This window comes from Vanellus vanellus, assembly GCF_965231255.1.
Source record: "Vanellus vanellus genome assembly, chromosome: 27".
NCBI lineage: Eukaryota > Metazoa > Chordata > Aves > Charadriiformes > Charadriidae > Vanellus > Vanellus vanellus.
Window position 1 is genome coordinate 790,146 of NC_138932.1, and position 23,174 is coordinate 813,319.

Here is a 23,174-nt window from a genome sequence, read left to right on the forward strand (position 1 = left end):
AATTGTTCTTAAGTGGGTCAGGCAGGGAATTGCACACAAAGAGCTTTAGTAAATGTCATGAAAGTGATCTTAGATTGTGCTCCCAAGACAACCACAAGCTAACAAATTGCAGAGGAGCTGAAAAAAAAGTCTTTATTAGGCTGGGCTTGGAGTAATTTCATATTGACACTAATAGAGTCAGTTTAAAAGTGCCAGAAATTAAAAGTACCCATAAATGGTGAAGATGAAAGAACTTTTAATGGGTAGAGTATGCTTCTCATGCAATGCCAGGGTGAATCTAGGCTGGAAAACAAAGCAAAACAATTTCATTATCAAGAAAAGGTTCCACCTGCAAAAATGTATGTGAGAACTAATTCATGCAAAAAAGGAAACCTCAATAGTCTCATAAATTTGTGAATAACCATATGCATTGTTATTGTACCCATTTCTCCAATCTTAACATATAAAGAGGACATAGCTTTCAAATTGATGTTTACATTCTTCAGCAACTGCTTCTCTAACGATACTTTTAATAAAGGCCTCAACATCCTGCACAAACACTCCATGATGCCATGCTCTCTGAAGATGGCTAGTTCCAGGACATTGCTTTCTTTTTTCTTTTAAATCAGCAAGATAGAATCAGGAGCTTACAGCAGAGAGTAGTTCTTCAAGTTTTTCATTCACAACAAGCACCGCAAACGGACCTTTCAGGACATGCTGTTGTTGGACACAGGCCACTTAACCAGACATTTCATTCTCCTGAAATACATTTCTGGATTCTTTATGCTACAAGTCCATTTACATCATAGAAAGACGCCTTCCTGCCACCAAGAATGAAGCCATTCTTTGATGTACATCAGAGTGCAATCAGTGATTCCTCACAGATCTGAGTGAATAACTAATTACTTCAGTCATACCAGTTCTGTCAGCAGGGCACTATATGCTTGCGCATGCAATTCCAGTCCCTTCAATTATTTGTTTAGAAAACGCTTATGGAAACCAATTTTTAAGCCAAGACTCCACTTGGTCTAGTAGCTATTGATTTACCGTCTTTTGTACTTCGCTTTTGCTGCCTCAAGCCACAGCCTAAAAGGGGACATATCGCATCTTCTCTCTAAACTGTTTTTTTCCCTACTTTGGTAGCTTTGCAAGTAGATAATTCTTAAGCAAAGAAAACTCAGAACCTAAGTGTAAAATATTTGAAAAAAATAAACCTACTTTTTTCCCCCCCACTGTGTGGACATCTAGACTGGTTCCAGCACTGAACCTGAATGGCAGGTATCTTCCCTCTGCTTCCTCCACTATTTCTATCTCAGCACTAGGATACTTGAATTTTCAAATAGATATTAGTGGGGTCTAAAAGAGAAAACACTGCACAAGGTGGAGTCATCAAATTACACAACACTCCTTCTTCTTGCTTTCCTGTGCTATGTCCTGTCAGAACCCATGTAGTTCCAGTGGGAGAACAAAGGAGTCAACACAATTAAAAACTTGGATAAATTTCTCAAAGCTTATATACCTACAGACAAGGGTATTCTTTATTATTCTTTGATGTCTTTCACTGTGCTGTATTTTATCATCTTTGACAAAATTCCTAGATGGTGAGTAACGGGATTAAAACCAAACTGTTCTTAAGGGAAATACCTATGGCCATTTGTCTAGTTCTTCACTCATGTTCTTTTGTGGATTGGCTAAGGAATAAAATTTATTGGATTTTCTTTAAGGAGTTAAAGAGAGGACATCAAAACCCGTCATAAAAATGTATTAATGATACAATCATATGAAGACTTTTATTACTCTGTTGAGATTTGAACACTCACTTCAACTTAGAATCCTGGAGTCAAGATCGCTCAAAGCTTCTCAGGGTTAAAGCATCAGAGTCTGGTAGTATTCAATCTAACTAAAAATCAAAACCCAAATACTCCTTCTGAAAATCTTATTATGCACTTTCAAATTCTCGGAGTTTCAAATATGCCAAATAGGTCATACGATCAGAAACTCCCAGCCTGAAATTGTATTTTTCCACACAGATGAGGAAAAAATTTTGGAAAAAACTAGCAAGAGAAATATATATGTAAACCTGTTCAATGCTTCACAAGACCATAAACAACAATGAAATTATGTTTATGAGGTTGATTGTGGTGACTATTCAACTCATATTTTCCACCGAGAAGGTACTCTAAATAGATTTTCCATATAATGACATATTCCTCCCCAACAGGATGAAAAAAGAAGAAAACCACAATGGAACTCAAATTCAGATGCAATATCAGTTTAATGATAAAAAGTCAAGTACCTTTGTGCAAAACAAAAGGTATAAATAAAATTATATAAGGGAAAGAAGCCATTTAAACCAGTCCAACTGGAAGACAGTAAGCAAGACTCCACTTTTCCTTAATTCCTGAATAAAACACCTCCAATGACAATTTAAAAGTACAGCATTATAACAAATCACTATGAAACTCAAAGTAACAGATGCAAAGAAAGTCATCAAAGCAGGAATTTAAAGAAAAAGACATCAGATGGCCATGTTTCCAGACAGAACTTAATTCCCACCCTCCTTTGCAGAAGAACACAAATGTGCTCAACTCCTCAGGAAACCCTGGCCAGCAGCTCCATCCTCAATCCGGCACCTGGCTGTGGGCTTCCTGGTCAACGCGCTCACTGGACATCCAGCCCGGCTTTAGCAGGGCAGGCACCTTCTGCCGTAGTAGCGGCCACCAAAGCCACCAAGGCCATAGCCCCCAGAGTTGATGGGCACTCCTTCCTCACTCAGGATGCTGCCAACAGCCGCAGATGCTGAGGATCCCACAGCGGTGTTCTGGGGGAAGGAGCTGAGGATGGGGCCAGGCAGGGTCACCACCACGGGAGAGGGCTGGATCACCACGCGGGAGTCCTGGCACTGCCTGACGCAGGGCTCGTTGCAGCTGTTGGCCAGTGGGGTTGGGCCACAGGGACGGCACAGATCGTAGCAGGACATGGCTGTGGGACGGAGGTGCACCTGGGAGAGGGCAGGGAAAGCACAGGCAGCACGTGAGGCACAGCCTGACAGCCTGCTCGGCAAGAGAAAGGGCTCAGGCTGGGGAGCAGGGAGAGGCTGCCAGGGGAGGAAAGGAGATGTAGAAGCCCCGGTCCCAATGGGGTGCCTGCAAACACAGAAAATACTTTCTTCTCTCTCCCCACACCGGAGAACAAGTAGAAGAGAGACAATGAGAGCAAGATATAGGACCAAGGCTCTCAGCAACAACTATGCTGAGGCCAAGACTCGTTGAGGCCAAAAGACAAAGAGGAGAAGAAGAGAAAGAGAAGAACCAAAGGTGGTTGCAGCTCACCTTGTTGACCAAGGAAGACAAGGCAAGAGAAGTAGATGAAGGAACCTGCACTTGGACTGGCTTTTATACCAATCCAGACTGCTCCACGCCCAGAGGCACCCTTTGCGCAGGTAATGTGTTTACCACCACGCTCATCTTGCATGCAAAGCATCACAATTACAGAAATGAGGACACTGCTTATGTTCCCTGCAACGCTGCCTTTTCATTTCCCTGCTCAGGACATGCCCGGTTAGCAACAAAGGATCCTTTTAAGTGGCAGTATGACAGATCAAAATGTTTCCAGGGAAAATGACACACAAGAAAAGGAAGAAACAGTCTAAGGCACAGTACCTGAGCAAGGAAAATGCTGAGACAGTAGGCAGGTGCAGCCCAGAGTCCAGCTCAACCACCAGCTTCATGTTGATGAAGCAGGAGTGGCATCAAGCAGGCCAGTTCTCCCACAGGTCAGGACCAGATCCGGCAGTGGTAACCTGGGCCAACAGAGCCCACTCGTTGCTGACCAGAGCCACAATGACCAGGCAGACCCAAGGAGAGGCTGGGAAAGCAGTGGGAAACCTAGGGTCCGGATCAAGAGGGGTCGTGGTCAGGCATAAGCAACCGTGCAGAAGAACAGGAGCCCTCCACTCCTGGACCCAGCTGAAGAAAGGGCTAAGGGCATAGATAGAGCCCTGGGTCAAAGGGAAGAGAGAGGCATGGGAGACCCCAGGCGAGGTTCATCAGGGCCATTGGACCTGTCGTTACTGCACTCAGGCCGCTGCTGTGCAAGCAAAGAAAATCTCCTGTGCACCTGGGACACAGGACACCAGCTTTATCTGTCACAACGAGGGGAAGGACTTCTTTTTCCTTCAAGATGGGAGCTTGCAGTCATTTCATAAGTGCAAAATCTATCTTTTTTTCTGAGGCTACTCTCAGTCCGATCCCTGCCCCAGACAATCCACAGGTAGAGCCTCCAACCAGACCTCGAGACTCTCAGTGTCAGCACCTTTGGGCACAAAGGCCCCACTGCCTTACCGCACCCTGCTCTCTCTGCTCACGTGCCACAGATGCTGCCTTCCCTCCCTGCTATGATCTTTTCACCCCATCACACTTCTGCTCTCAACTCAGCATGGCTCAGGAGTGTTGATGGAGAGTGATTTTCCTGAGGGGCTTCTTGTACAGCAGGACACAGGGGTTTTGCTGACAGCAGCTGTCTTTCGGGGAAGATGGAGTGTTCGTTGTGGGGAAAGGCACTGTAGGGGTTCCCACAGTGTATTGGACAGAACAGGAGGTGCTCCTCACACTACCTGAAGCACAACTGGGATGCACAGGTAAAAACATCACCTGTGAAGGACATGAGCATGTGGGAGGACAGGATAGGCAGCTGGTCCTCTCCTGTATTCCCTCTGGCAAGAGTTACCTCAACATACCAGTGGAGTTTACCACACATGACAAATTGACGCTCAAGCTAGGTTACTTCCCACCTTGATGTTGGTGTTGTTGAAGTTCAGGGCAGAAAGGCGGGAAGACACAATGGCTGCATCCTGGAGAGTTTACTTCCTTCCTTTCCCTGGTATGCAAGGGACAGAGGGACTCACTAGGTCCCCCCACACCAGAGCCATGGCCCACAGGTCATGCAAACTCCCAAACTGTGACTGTGGGACTCTGCCGACATTGCTGAGTACATCAGCCGGGAGGGAACAGAGAGATGGTCTGGGCACAGACGGAAAAGGATACAACTCCATGGGCATCTGTCACACACCATGCACCTCTTGGAGCCATTGAAAGCATCGCAGAGGTTTGCTGAGAGACACAACAAGTCTGGTGTTCAGGACACTGGAATGTGGGTGGCTTTGGGAAGGCTATATCACACGTAAAGGACATTCCCCTCCAGGTGACCATGTCAGTGGGAATTCCCTCCCGCTCTGAATCCCACAAGAAAGATATGAGATCACCACATGCCTTAAGCCACCCCTTCCCCCTGTGTATGATTCCATCTCCCTTTAGAAAGCTTGGCTAGGCAACACAGGAGGGAAGGAACACAAGGAGACATCAAGCTACAATGCAGCACAAACTTTAATGAGTCTAAAGAGTGAAATAAAGCAGGGCATGGTGCAAGGGACCCAGAACACGCTGCTACGAGGGCAGCTGACAACCAGGCACCCCTTCACACCAATGGATGGGACACATGTCTTCCTCCCACACACAGGCGGAGAGGGTGATGAGCAGGGCCCCTCTCAACTTGCTTCAGGATGAACCCATGACACAGGAGAGCAGGAGACAACAGGGACTCATGATGCAGAGAAGAAAGCAGCAGGAGAAGAAGAAGACGTCAGCTGCCCGTGTTTCCAGACAGCACAGGCTGGCACCTTGCTCAACCCTTCTGGAAAACCTGGTCAGCAGCTCCGTCCTCAATCCGGCACCTGGCTGTAGGCTTCCTGGTCGATGCGCTCACTGGACATCCAGCCCAGCTTTAGCAGGGCAGGCACCTTCTGCCGTAGTAGCGGCCACCAAGGCCAGAGAGGTTGAAGCCCCCGGAGTTGATGGGCACTCCTTCCTCACTCAGGATGCTGCCAACAGCCGCAGAGGTGGTGGATCCCACAGCGGTGTTCTGGGGGAAGGAGCTGAGGATGGGGCCGGGCAGGGTCACCACCACGGGAGAGGGCTGGATCACCACGCGGGAGTCCTGGCACTGCCTGACGCAGGGCTCGTTGCAGCTGTTGGCCAGCGGGGTTGGGCCACAGGGACGGCACAGATCGTAGCAGGACATGGCTGTGGGACGGAGGTGCACCTGGGAGAGGGCAGGGAAAGCACAGGCAGCACGTGAGGCACAGCCTGACAGCCTGCTCGGCAAGAGAAAGGGCTCAGGCTGGGGAGCAGGGAGAGGCTGCCGGGGGAGGAAGGGAGATTAAAGAGCCCTGATCCCCCACATTTCCTTGCAAAGAAAGCCCAAGACCTTTTCCCACATCCCTTGGTGCTGGCAAGGAGCCAAGAGTCAGGAACACAACCGAAGAGCAAGGGTCTCTGTCAAAGCTCTACCAAGACCAAGAAGAGAAAGAGGAGAAGAAGAGAAAGAGAAGAGTAAGGCAAAAGCGATTGTAACTCACCTTGTTGACCAAGGAGGAGAAGGCAAGAGAAGTGGATGAGGGAGCCTGCACTTGGACTGGCTTTTATACCGCTGCAGATCACCCCAGGCCCAGAGGCACCCTTTGCCAAGGTAATGTGTTTACCACCACGCTCATCTTGCATGCAAAGCATCACAATTACAGAAATGGGGACACCGCTTATGTTCCCTGCAACGCTGCCTTTTCATTTCCCTGCTCAGGACATGCCCCTTCAGCCACACAGCCTCCTTTCAAGTGACAGCATTACAGGCCAAAATGTTTCCCCGAGAAATGACACGTCAGCACAGGCTGATGATGCAGCCAGTGATGAGGAGTGTCCCGCCCTGCCAGGTAATGCCATCCCCTTGCCCTCCAGGGCCTTACTTTAATGTGTTTCCCGATGAATGGGCAGGTCACCTCACAACCCTGAGGCTTCAGCCTGGACATCCACATGCAAGGCTCGGCACCATCCCTCGCTCTTCCTCATCCTCTGCCCACTCACACTGTACCATGCATCGCCTCTCCAGCCATGGCACCTCTGCTCTTGGGTTTTAGACACTCTCCCTGAGCCTGAGCTCTGTTCTCAGCAGAAGTTTGCCCAGCTCTTTTGCCATCTTCCTTCTCTCCTTCATCTCTACCCACCTTAAGCACCAGACTGCCAGTGGTTAAGAATGAAGGCTATACCCCTCCCAGCATTTTCTGTTGGATACCTCTGGCAAACTTGGAGACACCCCAGTGACCCAGGCACGTGCTGGCCAGTCAGTACACTTTGTTCTTCCTGCCCGTGTTTTTGCCACAACTGCTGCTTTGGCCATCCAGACTGCTGCCACACCAGGCACGATGAAAGCTGTGGCAGGGTTTCCACAGGACACCCAACCCTGCTGAGCAGCAAGCAGGGTTCATGAGTCTTTGCAAGGAGATTTGGAAGAGCACAGCACAAGCTGTGCCTCCTGCCATACTTGAAGTATGACGCGAGCAGCTGGACCAAAGTATTGCCTGAGGAGGGCAAGAACATGGGAAGGAGTGACGGAGAACAAAACTGGCATGTCACCACTCCCCAGCTTGAGGCCTGGTTGGAAGGGCTAAAGGATCACTGCTTGGAACCTCTCCAGGAATCGCCAACGCAGCACCCAAATTTGGTTTCTGTAGGATTTGTTGTACATGTGCTCCAGACTCATGACCCTTCAGAACACAGTGACACACACAGAAAGACTCTGCAACACTTCATGCTTTTGACCACAAGAATGATCCAGTGCAGGCAAAGATGCTTCTCCCGCTCCCTTGTAGCCCTCCATAGAGCTTCCAGGACATGTCACCGATGCTACCCATCACTTCCAGATGAGGGAGGAGAATCCCTATGGGTCCATTCCCATCCCTTACCCATTTTACACACCTATGCTCAACCCATCCACATTGTGCCAAAAATCTAGCAGAAGGCTCACATCCCCCTTTACACAGTTGCACAAGCTGCCACGTGTCCCTTGAACTCCAGTGGGACTCCTGTCGATACCAGGGTTTGGAAGAAGTGCTTGGGAGAGGGAAGGGCAAGGACACTTTCTGAGTGGTAACATGCAATCATAGACTTGGGGAGGTGGGCATAAGCCTGCAATGAAATGTCCTTCAGCAGGTCAAAGGCTTGCTTCATCAACTGGAAGCCAGGATGCAACCTCAGTTGCTACTCACATGTCCCTTGGGGGAGATCCTGCCCATGCTTTCCATACTCAGACAATACCACATACCTGTCTACCACTCCATCTCTCTTCCAACCGCTATAACCCGTGAGAGTACCAGCTGCTCCGGGCACAATGGAAGTCCACCACTGGCTGTTACCCGCCCACCCTTTTCCGCTCCACAGCATCACATTCCCCCGGGACACTTTGACTGGGCAACCCAGGAGGGAAGGAACACAAGGAGACATCAAGCTACAATGCAGCACAAACTTTAATGAGTCTAAAGAGTGAAATAAAGCAGGGCATGGTGCAAGGGACCCAGAACACGCTGCTATGAGGGCAGCTGACAACCAGGCACCCCTTCACACCAATGGATGGGACACATGTCTTCCTCCCACACACAGGCGGAGAGGGTGATGAGCAGGGCCCCTCTCAACTTGCTTCAGGATGAACCCATGACACAGGAGAGCAGGAGACAACAGGGACTCATGATGCAGAGAAGAAAGCAGCAGGAGAAGAAGAAGATGTCAGCTGCCCGTGTTTCCAGACAGCACAGGCTGGCACCTTGCTCAACCCTTCTGGAAAACCTGGTCAGCAGCTCCGTCCTCAATCCGGCACCTGGCTGTGGGCTTCCTGGTCGATGCGCTCACTGGACATCCAGCCCGGCTTTAGCAGGGCAGGCACCTTCTGCCGTAGTAGCGGCCACCAAGGCCAGAGAGGTTGAAGCCCCCGGAGTTGATGGGCACTCCTTCCTCACTCAGGATGCTGCCAACAGCCGCAGAGGTGGTGGATCCCACAGCGGTGTTCTGGGGGAAGGAGCTGAGGATGGGGCCGGGCAGGGTCACCACCACGGGAGAGGGCTGGATCACCACGCGGGAGTCCTGGCACTGCCTGACGCAGGGCTCGTTGCAGCTGTTGGCCAGCGGGGTTGGGCCACAGGGACGGCACAGATCGTAGCAGGACATGGCTGTGGGACGGAGGTGCACCTGGGAGAGGGCAGGGAAAGCACAGGCAGCACGTGAGGCACAGCCTGACAGCCTGCTCGGCAAGAGAAAGGGCTCAGGCTGGGGAGCAGGGAGAGGCTGCCGGGGGAGGAAGGGAGATTAAAGAGCCCTGATCCCCCACATTTCCTTGCAAAGAAAGCCCAAGACCTTTTCCCACATCCCTTGGTGCTGGCAAGGAGCCAAGAGTCAGGAACACAACCGAAGAGCAAGGGTCTCTGTCAAAGCTCTACCAAGACCAGAAGAGAAAGAGGAGAAGAAGAGAAAGAGAAGAGTAAGGCAAAAGCGATTGTAACTCACCTTGTTGACCAAGGAGGAGAAGGCAAGAGAAGTGGATGAGGGAGCCTGCACTTGGACTGGCTTTTATACCGCTGCAGATCACCCCAGGCCCAGAGGCACCCTTTGCCAAGGTAATGTGTTTACCACCACGCTCATCTTGCATGCAAAGCATCACAATTACAGAAATGGGGACACCGCTTATGTTCCCTGCAACGCTGCCTTTTCATTTCCCTGCTCAGGACATGCCCCTTCAGCCACACAGCCTCCTTTCAAGTGACAACATTAGAGGCCAAAACGTTTCCGGGGAAAATGACAGAGAAATGAAGGAAGAAGATGCAGACAAAGAGGAGGAGATGGCGTACCGCGCCGGGTAATAACAGCCTCTCAGCCTCCCAGGGCTGGTTTTGCGGTTTTGTCCTCAACGATGGGACCTCATTTCCTTCCAAACCTATCATTAAAGGCCAGACTTCCAACGAGGTTCCTGTGGGAGGACCAGCCACATCCTCAGCTTTCCCTATCAACCAGCTCAGGTGATCTCAGGCACCAGTTTTCCAAACATGTCAGCTCTGCCCCTGGGCATTAGTCCGTCTGTGATATCGTGCATTGCTCTCTGGAGCCATAAGCCTGGCTGTTTTCCCTCTCCCCTCTAACAGCAGTCTCTAGAGGCCCTCAGTCACCAGCACAGGTATCTTTCCGAAGGAAGGACGTTGCTCTGCCACAACCAAGTATTACTTTGCCACTCTTGCTAAACTGAGATGTCCCCCCTAAACGAAGGAACATGCTGGGGACCAAATACCTCTGCTTTCCTCCTTCCCTTGGTCCATACCTCAACTTCTGCTTTGGCTCTGCGTACTGACAGGACAGCAAACACTGTTCCAAAGACACAACAAGACTGCCAGACACGACACAAGTCTCCCCAGATGCAAGTCAGGGCTGGCAGTGCCAGCAAAAGCAGCCTGCAGAGCAGCAGGTGTCAGGATCTCCCCAGAGACGCACACCAAGGGAAGCATTCCATGCTCTGCACTGCATTTCCAGGGGACAGGTAGAGTTGAATGCCCCCAAGAGGACTGATATCCTTCCTTGGGGCACCACCTGTACTCCTATGACACCCTAACTGGGTCCTCATTGCAAAGGGTGGACAAAGCACCTTCCTCCTTTAAGTTGGGATTCCACCAGAGACAGGCAACTCTCTAATCACAGACACCCAGGCCAAACTCCTCATTTAAGATGATGAAGAGAGCTTTGAAGGTGCACAGTGTTAACCTGATGATGACAGTGAAAGTCCATCCAAAGAGAAATGTGGGCAGGGCTCAGTGAGATGCAGCTGCTCCCTGCGGGATGGAAGCCAAAGAGAGGAGCAGATCACATGGCCAGGAGGGCAGCAGCCTCACCAGTAATGGGCCATTAAACAGTACCTGAGCAAGGAAAATGCTGAGACAGTAGGCAGGTGCAGCCCAGAGTCCAGCTCAACCACCAGCTTCATGTTGATGAAGCAGGAGTGGCATCAAGCAGGCCAGTCCTCCCACAGGTCAGGACCAGATCCGGCAGTGGTAACCTGGGCCAACAGAGCCCACTCGTTGCTGACCAGAGCCACAATGACCAGGCAGACCCAAGGAGAGGCTGGGAAAGCAGTGGGAAACCTAGGGTCCGGATCAAGAGGGGTCGTGGTCAGGCATAGGCAACCGTGCAGAAGAACAGGAGCCCTCCACTCCTGGACCCAGCTGAAGAAAGGGCTAAGGGCATAGATAGAGCCCTGGGTCAAAGGGAAGAGAGAGGCATGGGAGACCCCAGGCGAGGTTCATCAGGGCCATTGGACCTGTCGTTACTGCACTCAGGCCACTGCTGTGCAGCAAAGAAAATCTCCTCTGTACCTGGGACACAGGACACCAGCTTTATCTGTCATAGCAATGGGGGGGAAAGACTTCTTTGAGGGGGTGTTCTCTGTGGGGAAAGGCATTGTAGGAGGTCCCGCAGTGTATTGGACAGCACAGGAGGTGCTCCTCGCTCTACCTGAAGCACAACAGGGGTGCAGAGAGAAAACATCACCTGTGCAGGACAAAAGATTATGGGAGGACAGGGTAGGCAGCTGGTCCCTTACTACTTTACCAACTTCATGACAAATTCACACACGAGCAAGGTTCCTTCCCTCCTTGATGTAGGTGGTCTTGAAGTTCAGGGCGGAAAGGCAGGAAGACGCAATGGCTGCATCCTGAAGAGTTTACTTCCTTCCTTTCCCTGGTATGCAAGGGACAGAGGGACTCACTAGGTCCCCTCACTGCAGTGCCATGGCCCACAGGTCATGCAAACTCCCAAACTGTGACTGTGGGACTCTGCCGACATTGCTGAGTACATCAGAATGGCAGCCTGGAGGACACCGAGAGATGGTCTGGGCACAGACGGAAAAGGATACAACTCCATGGGCATCTGTCACACACCACGCACCTCTTGGAGCCATTGAAAGCATCGCAGAGGTTTGCTGAGAAACACAACAAGTCTGGTGTTCAGGACACTGGAATGTGGGTGGCTTTGGGAAGGCTATATCACACGTAAAGGACATTCCCCTCCAGGTGACCATGTCAGTGGGAATTCCCTCCCGCTCTGAATCCCACAAGAAAGATATGAGATCACCACATGCCTTAAGCCACCCCTTCCCCCTGTGTATGATTCCATCTCCCTTTAGAAAGCTTGGCTAGGCAACACAGGAGGGAAGGAACACAAGGAGACATCAAGCTACAATGCAGCACAAACTTTAATGAGTCTAAAGAGTGAAATAAAGCAGGGCATGGTGCAAGGGACCCAGAACACGCTGCTACGAGGGCAGCTGACAACCAGGCACCCCTTCACACCAATGGATGGGACACACGTCTTCCTCCCACACACAGGCGGAGAGGGTGATGAGCAGGGCCCCTCTCAACTTGCTTCAGGATGAACCCATGACACAGGAAAGCAGGAGACAACAGGGACTCATGATGCAGAGAAGAAAGCAGCAGGAGAAGAAGAAGACGTCAGCTGCCCGTGTTTCCAGACAGCACAGGCTGGCACCTTGCTCAACCCTTCTGGAAAACCTGGTCAGCAGCTCCGTCCTCAATCCGGCACCTGGCTGTGGGCTTCCTGGTCGATGCGCTCACTGGACATCCAGCCCGGCTTTAGCAGGGCAGGCACCTTCTGCCGTAGTAGCGGCCACCAAGGCCAGAGAGGTTGAAGCCCCCGGAGTTGATGGGCACTCCTTCCTCACTCAGGATGCTGCCAACAGCCGCAGAGGTGGTGGATCCCACAGCGGTGTTCTGGGGGAAGGAGCTGAGGATGGGGCCGGGCAGGGTCACCACCACGGGAGAGGGCTGGATCACCACGCGGGAGTCCTGGCACTGCCTGACGCAGGGCTCGTTGCAGCTGTTGGCCAGCGGGGTTGGGCCACAGGGACGGCACAGATCGTAGCAGGACATGGCTGTGGGACGGAGGTGCACCTGGGAGAGGGCAGGGAAAGCACAGGCAGCACGTGAGGCACAGCCTGACAGCCTGCTCGGCAAGAGAAAGGGCTCAGGCTGGGGAGCAGGGAGAGGCTGCCGGGGGAGGAAGGGAGATTAAAGAGCCCTGATCCCCCACATTTCCTTGCAAAGAAAGCCCAAGACCTTTTCCCACATCCCTTGGTGCTGGCAAGGAGCCAAGAGTCAGGAACACAACCGAAGAGCAAGGGTCTCTGTCAAAGCTCTACCAAGACCAGAAGAGAAAGAGGAGAAGAAGAGAAAGAGAAGAGTAAGGCAAAAGCGATTGTAACTCACCTTGTTGACCAAGGAGGAGAAGGCAAGAGAAGTGGATGAGGGAGCCTGCACTTGGACTGGCTTTTATACCGCTGCAGATCACCCCAGGCCCAGAGGCACCCTTTGCCAAGGTAATGTGTTTACCACCACGCTCATCTTGCATGCAAAACATCACAATTACAGAAATGGGGACACCGCTTATGTTCCCTGCAACGCTGCCTTTTCATTTCCCTGCTCAGGACATGCCCCTTCAGCCACACAGCCTCCTTTCAAGTGACAGCATTACAGGCCAAAATGTTTCCCCGAGAAATGACACGTCAGCTCAGGCTGATGATGCAGCCAGTGATGAGGAGTGTCCCGCCCTGCCAGGTAATGCCATCCCCTTGCCCTCCAGGGCCTTACTTTAATGTGTTTCCCGATGAATGGGCAGGTCACCTCACAACCCTGAGGCTTCAGCCTGGACATCCACATGCAAGGCTCGGCACCATCCCTCGCTCTTCCTCATCCTCTGCCCACTCACACTGTACCATGCATCGCCTCTCCAGCCATGGCACCTCTGCTCTTGGGTTTTAGACACTCTCCCTGAGCCTGAGCTCTGTTCTCAGCAGAAGTTTGCCCAGCTCTTTTGCCATCTTCCTTCTCTCCTTCATCTCTACCCACCTTAAGCACCAGACTGCCAGTGGTTAAGAATGAAGGCTATACCCCTCCCAGCATTTTCTGTTGGATACCTCTGGCAAACTTGGAGACACCCCAGTGACCCAGGCACGTGCTGGCCAGTCAGTACACTTTGTTCTTCCTGCCCGTGTTTTTGCCACAACTGCTGCTTTGGCCATCCAGACTGCTGCCACACCAGGCACGATGAAAGCTGTGGCAGGGTTTCCACAGGACACCCAACCCTGCTGAGCAGCAAGCAGGGTTCATGAGTCTTTGCAAGGAGATTTGGAAGAGCACAGCACAAGCTGTGCCTCCTGCCATACTTGAAGTATGACGCGAGCAGCTGGACCAAAGTATTGCCTGAGGAGGGCAAGAACATGGGAAGGAGTGACGGAGAACAAAACTGGCATGTCACCACTCCCCAGCTTGAGGCCTGGTTGGAAGGGCTAAAGGATCACTGCTTGGAACCTCTCCAGGAATCGCCAACGCAGCACCCAAATTTGGTTTCTGTAGGATTTGTTGTACATGTGCTCCAGACTCATGACCCTTCAGAACACAGTGACACACACAGAAAGACTCTGCAACACTTCATGCTTTTGACCACAAGAATGATCCAGTGCAGGCAAAGATGCTTCTCCCGCTCCCTTGTAGCCCTCCATAGAGCTTCCAGGACATGTCACCGATGCTACCCATCACTTCCAGATGAGGGAGGAGAATCCCTATGGGTCCATTCCCATCCCTTACCCATTTTACACACCTATGCTCAACCCATCCACATTGTGCCAAAAATCTAGCAGAAGGCTCACATCCCCCTTTACACAGTTGCACAAGCTGCCACGTGTCCCTTGAACTCCAGTGGGACTCCTGTCGATACCAGGGTTTGGAAGAAGTGCTTGGGAGAGGGAAGGGCAAGGACACTTTCTGAGTGGTAACATGCAATCATAGACTTGGGGAGGTGGGCATAAGCCTGCAATGAAATGTCCTTCAGCAGGTCAAAGGCTTGCTTCATCAACTGGAAGCCAGGATGCAACCTCAGTTGCTACTCACATGTCCCTTGGGGGAGATCCTGCCCATGCTTTCCATACTCAGACAATACCACATACCTGTCTACCACTCCATCTCTCTTCCAACCGCTATAACCCGTGAGAGTACCAGCTGCTCCGGGCACAATGGAAGTCCACCACTGGCTGTTACCCGCCCACCCTTTTCCGCTCCACAGCATCACATTCCCCCGGGACACTTTGACTGGGCAACCCAGGAGGGAAGGAACACAAGGAGACATCAAGCTACAATGCAGCACAAACTTTAATGAGTCTAAAGAGTGAAATAAAGCAGGGCATGGTGCAAGGGACCCAGAACACGCTGCTATGAGGGCAGCTGACAACCAGGCACCCCTTCACACCAATGGATGGGACACATGTCTTCCTCCCACACACAGGCGGAGAGGGTGATGAGCAGGGCCCCTCTCAACTTGCTTCAGGATGAACCCATGACACAGGAGAGCAGGAGACAACAGGGACTCATGATGCAGAGAAGAAAGCAGCAGGAGAAGAAGAAGATGTCAGCTGCCCGTGTTTCCAGACAGCACAGGCTGGCACCTTGCTCAACCCTTCTGGAAAACCTGGTCAGCAGCTCCGTCCTCAATCCGGCACCTGGCTGTGGGCTTCCTGGTCGATGCGCTCACTGGACATCCAGCCCGGCTTTAGCAGGGCAGGCACCTTCTGCCGTAGTAGCGGCCACCAAGGCCAGAGAGGTTGAAGCCCCCGGAGTTGATGGGCACTCCTTCCTCACTCAGGATGCTGCCAACAGCCGCAGAGGTGGTGGATCCCACAGCGGTGTTCTGGGGGAAGGAGCTGAGGATGGGGCCGGGCAGGGTCACCACCACGGGAGAGGGCTGGATCACCACGCGGGAGTCCTGGCACTGCCTGACGCAGGGCTCGTTGCAGCTGTTGGCCAGCGGGGTTGGGCCACAGGGACGGCACAGATCGTAGCAGGACATGGCTGTGGGACGGAGGTGCACCTGGGAGAGGGCAGGGAAAGCACAGGCAGCACGTGAGGCACAGCCTGACAGCCTGCTCGGCAAGAGAAAGGGCTCAGGCTGGGGAGCAGGGAGAGGCTGCCGGGGGAGGAAGGGAGATTAAAGAGCCCTGATCCCCCACATTTCCTTGCAAAGAAAGCCCAAGACCTTTTCCCACATCCCTTGGTGCTGGCAAGGAGCCAAGAGTCAGGAACACAACCGAAGAGCAAGGGTCTCTGTCAAAGCTCTACCAAGACCAGAAGAGAAAGAGGAGAAGAAGAGAAAGAGAAGAGTAAGGCAAAAGCGATTGTAACTCACCTTGTTGACCAAGGAGGAGAAGGCAAGAGAAGTGGATGAGGGAGCCTGCACTTGGACTGGCTTTTATACCGCTGCAGATCACCCCAGGCCCAGAGGCACCCTTTGCCAAGGTAATGTGTTTACCACCACGCTCATCTTGCATGCAAAGCATCACAATTACAGAAATGGGGACACCGCTTATGTTCCCTGCAACGCTGCCTTTTCATTTCCCTGCTCAGGACATGCCCCTTCAGCCACACAGCCTCCTTTCAAGTGACAACATTAGAGGCCAAAACGTTTCCGGGGAAAATGACAGAGAAATGAAGGAAGAAGATGCAGACAAAGAGGAGGAGATGGCGTACCGCGCCGGGTAATAACAGCCTCTCAGCCTCCCAGGGCTGGTTTTGCGGTTTTGTCCTCAACGATGGGACCTCATTTCCTTCCAAACCTATCATTAAAGGCCAGACTTCCAACGAGGTTCCTGTGGGAGGACCAGCCACATCCTCAGCTTTCCCTATCAACCAGCTCAGGTGATCTCAGGCACCAGTTTTCCAAACATGTCAGCTCTGCCCCTGGGCATTAGTCCGTCTGTGATATCGTGCATTGCTCTCTGGAGCCATAAGCCTGGCTGTTTTCCCTCTCCCCTCTAACAGCAGTCTCTAGAGGCCCTCAGTCACCAGCACAGGTATCTTTCCGAAGGAAGGACGTTGCTCTGCCACAACCAAGTATTACTTTGCCACTCTTGCTAAACTGAGATGTCCCCCCTAAACGAAGGAACATGCTGGGGACCAAATACCTCTGCTTTCCTCCTTCCCTTGGTCCATACCTCAACTTCTGCTTTGGCTCTGCGTACTGACAGGACAGCAAACACTGTTCCAAAGACACAACAAGACTGCCAGACACGACACAAGTCTCCCCAGATGCAAGTCAGGGCTGGCAGTGCCAGCAAAAGCAGCCTGCAGAGCAGCAGGTGTCAGGATCTCCCCAGAGACGCACACCAAGGGAAGCATTCCATGCTCTGCACTGCATTTCCAGGGGACAGGTAGAGTTGAATGCCCCCAAGAGGACTGATACCCTTCCTTGGGGCACCACCTGTACTCCTATGACACCCTAACTGGGTCCTCATTGCAAAGGGTGGACAAAGCACCTTCCTCCTTTAAGTTGGGATTCCACCAGAGACAGGCAACTCTCTAATCACAGACACCCAGGCCAAACTCCTCATTTAAGATGATGAAGAGAGCTTTGAAGGTGCACAGTGTTAACCTGATGATGACAGTGAAAGTCCATCCAAAGAGAAATGTGGGCAGGGCTCAGTGAGATGCAGCTGCTCCCTGCGGGATGGAAGCCAAAGAGAGGAGCAGATCACATGGCCAGGAGGGCAGCAGCCTCACCAGTAATGGGCCATTAAACAGTACCTGAGCAAGGAAAATGCTGAGACAGTAGGCAGGTGCAGCCCAGAGTCCAGCTCAACCACCAGCTTCATGTTGATGAAGCAGGAGTGGCATCAAGCAGGCCAGTCCTCCCACAGGTCAGGACCAGATCCGGCAGTGGTAACCTGGGCCAACAGAGCCCACTCGTTGCTGACCAGAGCCACAATGACCAGGCAGACCCAAGGAGAGGCTGGGAAAGCAGTGGGAAACCTAGGGTCCGGATCAAGAGGGGTCGTGGTCAGGCATAGGCAACCGTGCAGAAGAACAGGAGCCCTCCACTCCTGGACCCAGCTGAAGAAAGGGCTAAGGGCATAGATAGAGCCCTGGGTCAAAGGGAAGAGAGAGGCATGGGAGACCCCAGGCGAGGTTCATCAGGGCCATTGGACCTGTCGTTACTGCACTCAGGCCACTGCTGTGCAGCAAAGAAAATCTCCTCTGTACCTGGGACACAGGACACCAGCTTTATCTGTCATAGCAATGGGGGGGAAAGACTTCTTTGAGGGGGTGTTCTCTGTGGGGAAAGGCATTGTAGGAGGTCCCGCAGTGTATTGGACAGCACAGGAGGTGCTCCTCGCTCTACCTGAAGCACAACAGGGGTGCAGAGAGAAAACATCACCTGTGCAGGACAAAAGATTATGGGAGGACAGGGTAGGCAGCTGGTCCCTTACTACTTTACCAACTTCATGACAAATTCACACACGAGCAAGGTTCCTTCCCTCCTTGATGTAGGTGGTCTTGAAGTTCAGGGCGGAAAGGCAGGAAGACGCAATGGCTGCATCCTGAAGAGTTTACTTCCTTCCTTTCCCTGGTATGCAAGGGACAGAGGGACTCACTAGGTCCCCTCACTGCAGTGCCATGGCCCACAGGTCATGCAAACTCCCAAACTGTGACTGTGGGACTCTGCCGACATTGCTGAGTACATCAGAATGGCAGCCTGGAGGACACCGAGAGATGGTCTGGGCACAGACGGAAAAGGATACAACTCCATGGGCATCTGTCACACACCACGCACCTCTTGGAGCCATTGAAAGCATCGCAGAGGTTTGCTGAGAGACACAACAAGTCTGGTGTTCAGGACACTGGAATGTGGGTGGCTTTGGGAAGGCTATATCACACGTAAAGGACATTCCCCTCCAGGTGACCATGTCAGTGGGAATTCCCTCCCGCTCTGAATCCCACAAGAAAGATATGAGATCACCACATGCCTTAAGCCACCCCTTCCCCCTGTGTATGATTCCATCTCCCTTTAGAAAGCTTGGCTAGGCAACACAGGAGGGAAGGAACACAAGGAGACATCAAGCTACAATGCAGCACAAACTTTAATGAGTCTAAAGAGTGAAATAAAGCAGGGCATGGTGCAAGGGACCCAGAACACGCTGCTACGAGGGCAGCTGACAACCAGGCACCCCTTCACACCAATGGATGGGACACACGTCTTCCTCCCACACACAGGCGGAGAGGGTGATGAGCAGGGCCCCTCTCAACTTGCTTCAGGATGAACCCATGACACAGGAAAGCAGGAGACAACAGGGACTCATGATGCAGAGAAGAAAGCAGCAGGAGAAGAAGAAGACGTCAGCTGCCCGTGTTTCCAGACAGCACAGGCTGGCACCTTGCTCAACCCTTCTGGAAAACCTGGTCAGCAGCTCCGTCCTCAATCCGGCACCTGGCTGTGGGCTTCCTGGTCGATGCGCTCACTGGACATCCAGCCCGGCTTTAGCAGGGCAGGCACCTTCTGCCGTAGTAGCGGCCACCAAGGCCAGAGAGGTTGAAGCCCCCGGAGTTGATGGGCACTCCTTCCTCACTCAGGATGCTGCCAACAGCCGCAGAGGTGGTGGATCCCACAGCGGTGTTCTGGGGGAAGGAGCTGAGGATGGGGCCGGGCAGGGTCACCACCACGGGAGAGGGCTGGATCACCACGCGGGAGTCCTGGCACTGCCTGACGCAGGGCTCGTTGCAGCTGTTGGCCAGCGGGGTTGGGCCACAGGGACGGCACAGATCGTAGCAGGACATGGCTGTGGGACGGAGGTGCACCTGGGAGAGGGCAGGGAAAGCACAGGCAGCACGTGAGGCACAGCCTGACAGCCTGCTCGGCAAGAGAAAGGGCTCAGGCTGGGGAGCAGGGAGAGGCTGCCGGGGGAGGAAGGGAGATTAAAGAGCCCTGATCCCCCACATTTCCTTGCAAAGAAAGCCCAAGACCTTCTCTCATTTAAGCCTTGTGGAGATCAAGATGGACAGAGATTATTGCAGTTGGATCAAGGATCATTGTTCTCAGTATAATGTACATAAAAGAAAAAAGACTTGATCGAGACCAAAAGAGAAAGGGGAAAAAGAGAAAGAGAAGAGAGAGACAAATGGAATTGTAACTCACCTTGTTGACCAAGGAGGAGAAGGCAAGAGAAGTGGATGAGGGAGCCTGCACTTGGACTGGCTTTTATACTGCTGCAGATCACCCCAGGCCCAGAGACACCCTATGCGCATGTAATGTTTTTACCAACAAGCTCATACTTTATGCTAAGCATCCCACTTAAGTAAATGTGGTGGTTGTTTATGTTCCCTGCGATGCTGCCTTTTCATTTCCCTGTTCATGACATGCCTTTTTTGCCACACAAGCTCATTTCAGGTGACAGTATTAGAGGCCAAAATGTTTCCAGGGGAATTTACCATAAAAATCAGGCAGATGTTTCAGCCAACTGTGTGGAGTAGTGCCATATTTTCAGGTGATGTCAGCATCTTACCCTCCTGAGGCACACTTTTAGCCTTTGTTGTAATGAATGCATTTTTTTTTCATTATATACCTAGGATTACAGGGCAGAATTTATTTATGCAGGGACTGGCCAAATCCATTGGTCTCTGTGCCTCGAAGGCCTTTTAAGCTTTCTTAGACATTATTTTTTCATCAGGGAGAATATGCTGTTGGGTTTTTGAAATTTCTTTGGTATCTCACATTGCCCTTAGAACAAATTAGCCTGTATGTTTTGCCTTCTCACCTCTTTCAGCATTGCCTGGGGTTTCCCAATAACCAGAACAAGAATGCACAGAAAGAATAACTTAGCTTTCCCCCAAGTAAGTATTAGCCAGCCAGTGCTGTTATCTTGCCGAAACCACTCCCTAAGAATATCTTCTGGCTTCAAAACTCTTCCTTTTTCCATTCCCCATGTCCATATCTCAACTTCTGCTTTGACTACATACTGACAGGACAGCAAACACTGTTCCAAAGACACAACAAGACTGCCAGATACAACACAAGTCTCCCCAGATGCAAGTCAGGGCTGGCAGTGCCAGCAAAGGCAGCCTGCAGAGCAGCAGGTGTCAGGATCTCCCCAGAGATGCACACCAAGGGAAGCATTCCATGCTCTGCACTGCATTTCCTGGAGTAGAAGAGGAGCTGAATGTCCCCAAGAGGACTGACACCCTTCCTTGGGGCACCACCTGCACTCCTCTGAAACCCCAACTGGGTCCTCATTGCAAAGGGTGGACAAAGCACCTTCCCTCATTAGGTTGGGACTCCAGTCAGAGACAGGCAGAGCTCTAATTTCAGTGGCCCAAGGAAATTCCTCATTCAGGAAGGTGAAGGGAGCTTTTAGGTTGACAGGAGATGTTCATCTAAGCAAATAGTCATGCAGAAGATGCCCCAGTGTGACTGTAACACAGCAGCCCTGCATGTAATGGAAGGATTTCCTTCAAACATGGAAATTTTCATTACCCTCAAACCATACTGCAGGCCGGTTCCTTACCCATGGAAATTCCACTTAAAACCCTTCCACAAGCAAAATATTAAATGCCAAGGACGCATTTCCTACCATCTTTCCATTCTCCCCAACTCAGCCCCCATACTGAGGGTCTACGTAAACACTGAAGTATCCTGACACTCCTGCTCCCTCAGAGCATGTGCTGAGGTTGTCACCTTCCTTCGTGGCTCAATCTTGACCTTCCATCTGCTAATGGCTCGGCATGGCTTGCAATGGATGGGAGTGCATTTCTACAGGGTCTACCAGTAGATAAAGCCACAGCAATATTTTGAAAGGCAGATTACTTTCAGGGAAGACGGGGCAGACATTATGTGCAAAAATACACTTTTAACCCCAGGACAGTACACAAGAATAGTCTTTCACTATGTCAGCATTAGAACTGGGACAGGTCAGTAAAGCATTCCCAGTGAGAAACAGGAAGACAACAGAAGAGAGGGAAAGAGAAGAAAATTGAAAATCAGAACTCATATTCCCTTTTACACAGCTGCCCAGGCTGCCACATGCCCCTTCTACTCCAGTGGGACTCCTGTCGATACCAGGGTTTGGAAGAAGTGCTTGGGAGAGGGAAGGGCAAGGACACTTTCTGAGTGGTAACATGCAATCATAGACTTGGGGAGGTGGGCATAGGCCTGCAATGAAATGTCCTTCAGCAGGTCAAAGGCTTGCTTCATCAACTGGAAGCCAGGATGCAACCTCAGTTGCTACTCACATGTCCCTTGGGGGAGATCCTGCCCATGATTTCCACACTCAGACAATACCACATACCTGTCTACCACTCCATCTCTCTTCCAACCGCTATACCCCGTGAGAGTACCAGCTGCTCCGGGCACAATGGAAGTCTACCACTGGCTGTTACCCGCCCACCCTTTTCCACTCCACAGCATCACATTCCCCCAGGACAGTTTGACTGGGCAACCCAGGAGGGAAGGAACACAAGGAGACATCAAGCTACAATGCAGCACAAACTTTAATGAGTCTAAAGAGTGAAATAAAGCAGGGCATGGTGCAAGGGACCCAGAACACGCTGCTACGAGGGCAGCTGACAACCAGGCACCCCTTCACACCAATGGATGGGACACACGTCTTCCTCCCACACACAGGCGGAGAGGGTGATGAGCAGGGCCCCTCTCAACTTGCTTCAGGATGAACCCATGACACAGGAAAGCAGGAGACAACAGGGACTCATGATGCAGAGAAGAAAGCAGCAGGAGAAGAAGAAGACGTCAGCTGCCCGTGTTTCCAGACAGCACAGGCTGGCACCTTGCTCAGCCCCTCTGGAAACACTGGTCAGCAGCTCCATCCTCAATCCGGCACCTGGCTGTGGGCTTCCTGGTCGATGCGCTCACTGGACATCCAGCCCGGCTTTAGCAGGGCAGGCACCTTCTGCCGTAGTAGCGGCCACCAAAGCCACCAAGGCCACCAAGACCAAAGCCTCCGGAGTTGATGGGCACTCCCTCAGCACTCAGGATGCTGCCAACGGCCGCGGAGGTGGTGGATCCCACAGCGGTGTTCTGGGGGAAGGAGCTGAGGATGGGGCCGGGCAGGGTCACCACCACGGGAGATGGTTCAATAATCACGCGGGAGTCCTGGCACTGCCTGACGCAGGGCTCGTTGCAGCTGTTGGCCAGCGGGGTTGGGCCACAGGGACGGCACAGATCGTAGCAGGACATGGCTGTGGGACGGAGGTGCACCTGGGAGAGGGCAGGGAAAGCACAGGCAGCACGTGAGGCACAGCCTGACAGCCTGCTCGGCAAGAGAAAGGGCTCAGGCTGGGGAGCAGGGACAGGCTGCATGGGGAGGAAGAGAGCCCTAGGAGCTGTGGTCCCCAGCGTTTCCCTCTAAAGAAAGCCCAAAACCTTCTCCCACCTCCCCCCATTGTGGCAACAGAGATGCTGGGAGCAGGATCAAGGACCAAGGCTCTCAGC

The 23,174-nt window shown here is 52.1% G+C and overlaps 7 protein-coding genes across 7 annotated transcripts; all 7 read right to left on the reverse strand.

Annotated features, from left to right (window-relative positions):
• Positions 1-2,662: 2,662 nt before the first annotated feature.
• On the reverse strand, positions 2,663-2,959 carry LOC309682171 (feather beta keratin-like; the record flags this gene model as incomplete). The annotated part of the gene is made up of 1 exon (XM_082496195.1): positions 2,663-2,959. One exon carries the CDS (start codon positions 2,957-2,959, stop codon positions 2,663-2,665), a length of 297 nt encoding a protein of 98 aa, XP_082352321.1.
• Positions 2,960-5,760: 2,801 nt separating this feature from the next.
• Positions 5,761-6,057, reverse strand: LOC309682174 (feather beta keratin; the record flags this gene model as incomplete). The annotated part of the gene is made up of 1 exon (XM_082496198.1): positions 5,761-6,057. The coding sequence occupies one exon, from the start codon at positions 6,055-6,057 to the stop codon at positions 5,761-5,763; it is 297 nt and encodes a 98-aa protein (XP_082352324.1).
• Positions 6,058-8,729: 2,672 nt separating this feature from the next.
• On the reverse strand, positions 8,730-9,026 carry LOC309682176 (feather beta keratin; the record flags this gene model as incomplete). Its single annotated transcript, XM_082496200.1, has 1 exon — positions 8,730-9,026. The coding sequence occupies one exon, from the start codon at positions 9,024-9,026 to the stop codon at positions 8,730-8,732; it is 297 nt and encodes a 98-aa protein (XP_082352326.1).
• Positions 9,027-12,487: 3,461 nt separating this feature from the next.
• Positions 12,488-12,784, reverse strand: LOC309682172 (feather beta keratin; the record flags this gene model as incomplete). Its single annotated transcript, XM_082496196.1, has 1 exon — positions 12,488-12,784. One exon carries the CDS (start codon positions 12,782-12,784, stop codon positions 12,488-12,490), a length of 297 nt encoding a protein of 98 aa, XP_082352322.1.
• Positions 12,785-15,455: 2,671 nt separating this feature from the next.
• On the reverse strand, positions 15,456-15,752 carry LOC309682173 (feather beta keratin; the record flags this gene model as incomplete). Its single annotated transcript, XM_082496197.1, has 1 exon — positions 15,456-15,752. One exon carries the CDS (start codon positions 15,750-15,752, stop codon positions 15,456-15,458), a length of 297 nt encoding a protein of 98 aa, XP_082352323.1.
• Positions 15,753-19,213: 3,461 nt separating this feature from the next.
• LOC309682177 (feather beta keratin) lies at positions 19,214-19,510 on the reverse strand (the record flags this gene model as incomplete). The annotated part of the gene is made up of 1 exon (XM_082496201.1): positions 19,214-19,510. One exon carries the CDS (start codon positions 19,508-19,510, stop codon positions 19,214-19,216), a length of 297 nt encoding a protein of 98 aa, XP_082352327.1.
• Positions 19,511-22,613: 3,103 nt separating this feature from the next.
• Positions 22,614-22,919, reverse strand: LOC309682169 (feather beta keratin-like; the record flags this gene model as incomplete). The annotated part of the gene is made up of 1 exon (XM_082496193.1): positions 22,614-22,919. The coding sequence occupies one exon, from the start codon at positions 22,917-22,919 to the stop codon at positions 22,614-22,616; it is 306 nt and encodes a 101-aa protein (XP_082352319.1).
• Between the last annotated feature and the right edge of the window lie 255 nt (positions 22,920-23,174).